This window comes from Saccostrea cucullata, unplaced genomic scaffold (genome assembly GCF_032062105.1).
Source record: "Saccostrea cucullata isolate Sc308-1 unplaced genomic scaffold, CSIRO_AGI_Scuc_v1 ctg507, whole genome shotgun sequence".
Lineage (NCBI taxonomy): Eukaryota > Metazoa > Mollusca > Bivalvia > Ostreida > Ostreidae > Saccostrea > Saccostrea cuccullata.
Window position 1 is genome coordinate 234,085 of NW_026930525.1, and position 8,573 is coordinate 242,657.

Below are 8,573 nucleotides of genomic sequence, written 5' to 3' on the forward strand. Positions count from 1 at the left end.
CCGCACTTGTTCATACGTAAATTCGTCGATGCACTGTAAAAAAAATAACTAGTTAATGTTACGAAGAAAAGAAAACTAGTAGATTCCTTGTCCATGCAATCACTACCTTAATAGTAGTTTTACCAGATATTGGTATATTTACTAGATAAGATTAGCAAATTTAGAATTTGATGAGTAACTTTCACTAGGTATCTAAGTATCTATACGACCCCCGCTCCACAACTCACTATCTTAATTAGTAAACTGAAAGTTTACTAATCACGACCAACGCTTTACGAAACACACTACAGTGTAGTTAAATTCACTAGGTTTTTTTAGCTCTACTGGTCAGAGACCAGAAGAGCTTATGCGAAAGTAATGCGTCCGGCGTCCGTCCGTCTGTCTGTCTGTAAACAATTTTTCAAAATGCTACTCCTCCTACAGTTTTGGTCCGATTTCAGTATAACTTGGCACACAAGTAGACTACACTAAGATACATAATTCTGTGCATCGATTTTTGATTTTGATGAACGGTGTTGCCGAGGTTACTAAAAATAGAATTTTTTTGTGAAATTGTTTCAAAATGCTACTCCTCCTACAGTTTTGATCCAATTTCAATATAACTTGGCGCACAAGTAGACTACACTAAGATACATAATTCTTTGCATCGGTTTTTGATTTCGATGAACGGTGTTTCCATGGTTACTAAGATTATAAATTTCTGTGAAATTCTTTCAAAATGCTACTCCTCCTACAGTTTTTATCTGATTTCAGTATAACTTGGCACACAAGTAGACTATACTAAGATACATAATTCTGTGCATCAGTTTTTATTTTGATGAGTGGCAAGGATAATTTTTTTTATTTATTGCTGATTTAAAGTCTCAAGTCCCAACTGCTACTTTTCTCTTCCTTTGTTTTAAGTATAAACCAGTAGAGCTACAGTCTCGACAGAGACTTCTGGTCTTTCAGTGTGTGAAAAAAGTCAATGATAAATGATAAGAATTTATTGTCATAAAAATGAAGATGTAGGCCTCTCAACATGTCAGAACCACGTGCTGATACCCTGGATCTTGGTCACGTGATAATTAATGCCCATGGTTTCTGCGAGTAGGCTATATGCTGCAAGCCGCGGTGCAAAATGTACAAAAAATATCTTTGTGTCATTTGCAGCTATAGAGCATATTCAAAGCAATTTTTACCAGTTGAAAAACTTTTCAATTTTTATTCACCGTACACTTTTACCACGTCATTATTATCCCGAAAATCACTACGATTTCCTTTCATATCTTCCACACTCCAAGCCTGGGGAGTATCTATTGTAAACACTTACTAGTATTTATATCCAAAAATTGTAAATTATCTGATGAGAAATAATAATGAAATTGAAACATAATAACAACAATTAATGCTACGTTTAAGGCAAGTTTTAAATCTTTTTTTTCATGTTTTTACTTGTTTTCACTTTAAAAAAATTTAAGTGAAGTAATAAAAAATAACGTCTCATTTCCCCATGTGCACTTTCTAACACAACCACAAATAGATCGGTCGCTCCTGCGGCCGATAACAACAAAGACTATCCACATTTTGTAGTTATGCCATAGAGTGCCTAAATTTATGATATACAGCAAGAAATGTGATCATGGTGTAGCAGTTTTGATTACTAGTAAATTACTGAATAGCTAAAGTTTGATCAATTTTTCTTGAGCAATGATTGAAATTTAATTTTATTCTATTCTTATTTTGTTTCAAGAAGAAATCTTAAATTTATATTCAACAGAAAAATAGTTTAAGATAAGCTCAAAACGGGAATCTACTAAACGAAAGTAAAAGAATGTTATAAATAGTTAAAAATATTATATCAATGCGGCCTCTGTCATAGCGAAAAACAACTTTGCCGTCTGTTGTCCCAGTTGCATCGGCAGTTCCAGTTGTCGGTAATAGGGCGTGCTGTTAATTGCAAAAGTTAAACTTTCTCAAATGCAAATCCAATATTGGTATCTAACAGAAGATCTTCTCACATTAATACGTGTGCACTTGTGAAATATGAAAGCCTTATTACAACCTATTCATAAGTTATTGCAAAGGTGAAAGTCTTTAAAAGTAGGTAAAACTCCTAAGTCAAGGACGAAGTGTCAAAGTTGTTGGTATCTAAAAGAAGGTCTTGTCAGAAGGATTACATAATTGAGGCATGAAAGCCCTAGCCCTGATCGTTCAAAAGTTATAGCCAAGTTAAAAGTATTTTCTTAAAGTAGGTCAAACTCCAAAGTCAAGGCCAAAGGGTCAACGTTTCTTGTATCTGAAGGAAGACCTTGTCATAATTTGTGAAGTAAGAAAGTCCTTGCCCAAGATTTTGAAAAAAGTTATGGACATGGTTAAAGTTGGTTCAAATTTTGCAAAACTGGGCTAGACTCTAAGTCAAAATTTCAAATGTGATGGTGCCCAAAAAGAAAGGTCTTATCACCGGGAATACACATATGAAATATGACAGCCCTTTGGTAGTCTCAACCAATCAAAATTTATGGACAAGGTTAAAGTTTAAACAGAAAAACAGCTACACAGACAAACGGACAGATGGACGGACACGGCAAAAAACTATACACCATGTGCTCTTCGATTATGGGGCCATAAAAACAGTCGATATTTTTTGCTAGCATCCTTTTTTTAAAGCTTTATGCCTAATGTGCGTACATGTATGTTTGTTATACCCGTATAAATAGCTTTCTATATATTTATTACTAATAAAAAGTCCAACAAAAGAAATGTTTATTACATCGGTTTAACAATTTCACTGTTGACCGGCCTGCCGGTTAACATAAGAATTGTTAGACTGCAACGTCACTGCTACGTCACAAGTAATTAATCATCGTTCAATATCGGCGACACGGAAATAGCCGAAGTTAAGAGCTGTAAAGAGTTGTTGCTAATAGGAAGGAAGAAGGGAAGAGTATATATTTTGCAATAAATAATTTTTGTGATATAATAAAAATATAATTAATTTTGTTCTTTCTCAGCTATTGTTTTATACTTCCTGATTAAGCCATGATTTTTCATATAAAGTAATTGATAATATAGTGTGTATTGATACCCAGTCAATAACTGTATGATGTCTAATGTATTTGGTTAATGTTAGGCGTAAGTGGTATACGCATTGACAACGTCACACGGTACATGTACACCAATGAAAGCATAGGATATACCTACTTGTCTGGTACATATAAACTTTGAAATTTGCAAAACCTGTCATTTTTAGTCTATCTTCGAAAGGCAAAGATGTTTAGCACTTTAATAAGGTAATTTTGTGATATCTATAAAAATTAATGTAAATAGATATTTGTTCATTTTTTTAAACTTTGCTTTATGATAGATCAGATAATATACTTTGCTATCTATTCATTTCTATTTAAATCGAATGGCTATTGATAACTGAATGAAAAACAAAAACCCCACAAAAATTTATTGTTAAACCTTTTGTCGAGTTGCAAAAAATATAGTTTGTACTATTTAAGAAAATGATTTTTCTATTACGAACATACCTGTTTGCATTTGTCACATTACGTTTCAGAATGCAGTCCGTGATTCTTTGCCTGACTTGCTTCACGACTGTTGTCTATGGATACCCGGATGGAGCACGTGTGGGCGCTTGTGAGACAATGACTCCCGGCCACGGAGCGGCCGTGCAAACCGGGCCCTCGCCATACCGAATGACTTTGAATAATGAACGTTACTCACCTGGAAATCGCATCGCAAGTATGTGCATATTTCTTTTAATTCACCCTTTCTCCTCAGTTGTTGGGTATTGTTGCCCCCCCCCCCCCAGATAGTGGGGTACATTGAAAATATCAGGACCGGGAAAATTCGTCATTTTTGGGAGGGGGTCAAAGAAATTCCTGTTAATTCAAACTGTCAAAGGACAAGGACTTTAATTAAACTGCGATAAAAAAGTTTATACTTATAAAATGGTTGGGGTACGCCCCTCCTCTTTGATAGATTGTACTCATCTCAGAAGTTCTTAAAAGAGCATACATCTAAGTATTGATAAAAGTTACTGCGCAATTAAATATGTACTGATTAAAATTATACACTGCTTAATTAATTTTGTTTTCCTATTTTCAAAGTCACTGTGTCTGGCGGGACTTTCAGAGGATTGCTAGTTCAGGCCCGTCCGGCAAACTGCTCGACCGTTACGTTTCCTACATTTTCTCTGATGGCCAATGAATCAAACTTCCAGACTCTGGACTGTAATAGTGTAGCAAATGTGAGTATGTTTATTATAGCTCTTACAGCAAGCTTAGGACATTTACAGCAATCTACATTTTTGCAGATGTTTCGGATTTTGGAGTTTTTTTTCTTTTCAATTGTCAACCCTCTTTGTCCTCTTTTCATGTGATTTGTATTTACAAAATTAATGCTTCTATTTTCAATTTTTTTTGTTCTGATATCATACATTTGCTCTTTGGTATTTCGGCTGCACTTCATTCCAAAAACTTCTAAACCTTGTCTAATGTAGTGCCTTCTGTAATTAGATGATGAAATATACTGCGGTTATTTAGACTTCCTGGTCGTTGAGTGATATTATGGGGTATGCAAAGTGTACTTGGGTCTGGGCCTAATAAATCTAATTTATAAATGAACTTCACAGAGCTCTGTATATAATTAAAAATATATAGGAAACTGTATGAAATATTATAGCGTGAATGAAAATGACAGTTTATTGTTTTAGTGACCACCTTAAAATGATATTCTTTTCTTTCTTTTCGAAAAAAAAAACCCTCACAAAGCAGAAATTAAAAAAAATGTACTTCTCATCATTATGTGTGTTTGAATATATTTGCTAAATTATGCATATTTAGATTCGAGAGAAAGAAAAGCTTCGATCCATATACTCTTAACTTAAAAGTCTTAATGTAAAAAAAAATCAAGCCTAACTTCAAATATACATCTTTAACATCAAAGTTCATGTATGAATCAGAATGACAAATCGTTTTTCATGACACCCGGAATATGACACGATGATCTGTAACTCTTCAATGAGTTATTTTTCCGGTGATGATACCTATAGTCATTTTCATTGCCGGTGACCGGATATACCGGTATTAATTTACCATACCATTTGACCCATTTGGTTTAAACTATGTCAAAGACTAGACAACCGTGCACCTCATTCTTTTCTCTCCTTTTTAAGCCGAGCTTTTCGTGAACTTTTTTCCGAAGGCTAAAAAAATCCAGAGTTCTTCTGTCATCTGTGCACTACCTTGTCACAGATTCAGCTGCTCAAGAACCACCGGTCCAATTGCAACCAAACTTGTCAAAAAAGATTCTTTAGGAAAGGGAATTCAAGTTTGTTCAAATGAATAGACACACCCTCTTTCAAGAAAGGATCATGAACAGTTAATGAAAAATTAATGGCATCTTTTTCTAAAAAATATCTTCTCATAATTAATCACTACTAGATAAGTAAAGATGAAACATATAAAAGCTTTAACTCATAGTGTAAATTCAAGGCTTGAGACTAGATCGGGCCACAATGCTTTATGAAACCATGGCAACCATTTGTGTCCAATTTTAATAATTAATTTAGTTGTTCAACAACTTTTTTTAATTTGTATTGTTTTTTATTCTTAGAGTGCTGTAACACATACCAACAGGAATGACAAAACCCAGGCAGAGTTTTACTGGACTCCTGCAGCGAGTCTAGGCCATGTGTACTTTCGGTAAGCTAATTTAGGACCTGTTAAACTTTTCAAACTTCTACTTGATACATGATCAGTGTGCTGTACATTATTGATATGAACGCTCCTCCTTCATCGCCGTTTTCTCTTTTTTCAGCGCTACAGTAGTGCAAAACTTCAACACATACTGGGTTGGGATTCAGTCTAGTGTTTTGAGTGACACTAACTCTGCAGACCCTGTCCCAGATTCTGTGTGCGACATGCAACCAAATGGAGGGGCGGATCTGAAGTCAGCTTTATATATAATGGTTACCATGCTGGTGGCGCTTTTTCTGACAGTATAATGTTTCCATTTCCTTTATGGCAGTTTATAACTCGATTGTAGAAAAGATGTCATTTCTTGATGCTTTATCTTTTAAACTGTACATCCGTAAAGCAATGTTTATAATTTAAACGTTTTTTGAAAAAAAGGGTCCTTTAAGATGTCCAGGGGCTCTGACACCTGTGATTTATAGAAAATGATTTTATCAATGTTTAGTTCCAAATATTTTTATATTCACTTTCAGATACATGTATTTATAAAAGTATAAAATTAAAAACGATTTTTAAACAATTTTTGTCCAACAAGAAGATAAATCGATCTTGATCATAGCTGAACAATGTACATGACTATTGTATATATACTGTATTGAGTATTTCTTTTGTTCAAACTTTGTTCGTACAGACCCTGAGACGTGCTACTACCCCAAAAAAGCGTGTGACTTTCGTGCGCTTACCGTTTCGTGCAAACCGTGTAGCGTTTCGTGTAAACCGTGCAGCGTTTCGTGCAAACCGTGTAGCGTTTCGTGTAAACCGTGCAGCGTTTCGTGCAAACCGTGTAGCGTTCGTGTACCGTTCGTGCAGCGAGCGTGTGGGGTAGTAGCACGTCTCAGGGTCTGTATTAAAGTTACAGTGTACGAGAGAGAGAGAGAGAGAGAGAGAGAGAGAGAGAGAACATTGAATGAAGTACATATATCAGAGTTTATGTAATGTACATGTACGTTTTTTTTGTTTTAAAAAGTAGTCTTTGGGGCTATGATGTACATGGGACCATCAAAGCTTTACATAAAAATAAATGACTTTTATGTCTGTTTGCTTGTTTCATGTATATATCTGTTCTGAAATATATCACCCACTTCAATAATATTACCGACAAATTAGGAAAGTCTGCAAACACATAGAGGCACTCCAGTCTATGGTCATTGACCACTGAAGGATCTTTTTCATGGATATATAGCTGCAGCTGGTTGGTCCGAATCATATCTTGTCACCCAAAATGGCAAAACAAACGGGTGAAATTCTCGATGATGTTTGAATTTTTCCAGGCTCATGCAACTGTAGCTCTCCGTAAAAAAAAACAACAAAAAAACTAGAGGTACTGTGAGCAATGAGCTCACTAAATGATACCCCCCGCCTCCCATAATGTCGATGTGTTGCTTTATATTGTTTTACGGTAATGTGTAAAGAGGAATAACTCGTCCCGTCAAATGTTATCCAGAAGCTTCTATTATGTGACGTCATAGGTAAACAAAAAATGGCAATGTCCATGTTTTGCTGGAAAACCTAAAATACGTGTCGAATAAAAAAGTAAAATAGGAGGTGCACAATGGCAATATGTAATGAAGATTCTGTGAAAGTTTCATTCAATTTCACTCAGTAGTATAAGAGGAGTTGCGGATAAGAGAAAAAGCGTAACAGACGGACCGACGGACGGACGGAAATCCCGATCACTATATACCCTCCCGCTTTTCAAGCGGGGGGTATAACAACAAAAAACTAGAGGTACTGTGAGCAATGAGCTCTATAAATGATACCCCCGCCTTCCGTAATGTCCATGCTTTGCTATATATTGTTTTACGGTAATGTGTAAAGAGGAATAACTCGTCGTATCAAATGTTATTCAGAAGCCGCAATATGTGACGTCATAGGTAAGAATATGATGGCAATGTCCATGTTTTGCTATGGGAAACCTAAAATACGTGTCGAATAAAAAAGTAAAATAGAAGGTGCACAATCATGACAATGGCAATATGTAATAAAGATTCTGTGAAAGTTTCATTAAATTTCACTCAGTAGTATAAGAGGAGTTGCGGATAAGAGATGGGTACCCCAAAGCGTAACAGACGGACGGACGGACGTACAGACGGACATAACGATTACTATATACCCACCCACTTTTCAAGCGGGGGGTATAATAAAGGTCTATTGACAGACCGAAGAGCTACAGTGGCACCCAATGATAAAAGTGTATATTTATTACGCACAATAAAATGTGCTCGTTTCTGGATTTATTTCTTAAAATTCTTACTTCTGCTGCACAGAGATATGATTCCAATATATAACTAATTTTATAGTTGACATCTGCACGAAGCCTGTTGGTCCGAATCATATCTTGCCACCCAAAATGGCAAAACAAATAGACGAAATTCTCGATGATGTTTGAATTTTTTCAGGTCCATGGGACTCTTAACAACGGTTCTAAGGAATGTTTTGTTGTGGAAATTGGAAAAAATGTGTTAGGAACAATTGATTTAGTAATATTCTAAGATGGCAATTTGAAAATTACGGAGAAATAAAGTGAGAAACAGCTCACATTTTTTGTGTGCATATACAGTTTTATTTTCAATGGGCGGCACTGTAGCTCCCTGGTCTTCCATCCATTTTTGTTCAAATCTCCATATGAATGCTCTCTCCTTTCAAGTTGAACTGGGTGATATATGGAGATTTCTTTGCATGATCCGGAATCCTAAATTTTTGTCAGCCTTCTTACAGATATTTGAGATGTTTATGTAGTCCCCAATTTAGATCGGATGATACTGTACAGCCCAAATACTTTGCCCCGGTAGATTTTTCATGGACAAGTGTATGATTATGAAGAGTGTA

At 35.5% G+C, this 8,573-nt stretch overlaps 1 protein-coding gene across 1 annotated transcript; it reads left to right on the forward strand.

Moving 5' to 3' along the window:
• Positions 1-3,185: 3,185 nt before the first annotated feature.
• LOC134228897 (putative defense protein 2) lies at positions 3,186-6,779 on the forward strand. Its single transcript, XM_062710594.1, has 5 exons — positions 3,186-3,272; positions 3,545-3,729; positions 4,098-4,237; positions 5,605-5,693; positions 5,809-6,779. The coding sequence occupies exons 1-5, from the start codon at positions 3,253-3,255 to the stop codon at positions 5,993-5,995; spliced, it is 621 nt and encodes a 206-aa protein (XP_062566578.1). The 5' UTR covers positions 3,186-3,252; the 3' UTR covers positions 5,996-6,779.
• The last annotated feature ends 1,794 nt before the right edge of the window (positions 6,780-8,573 follow it).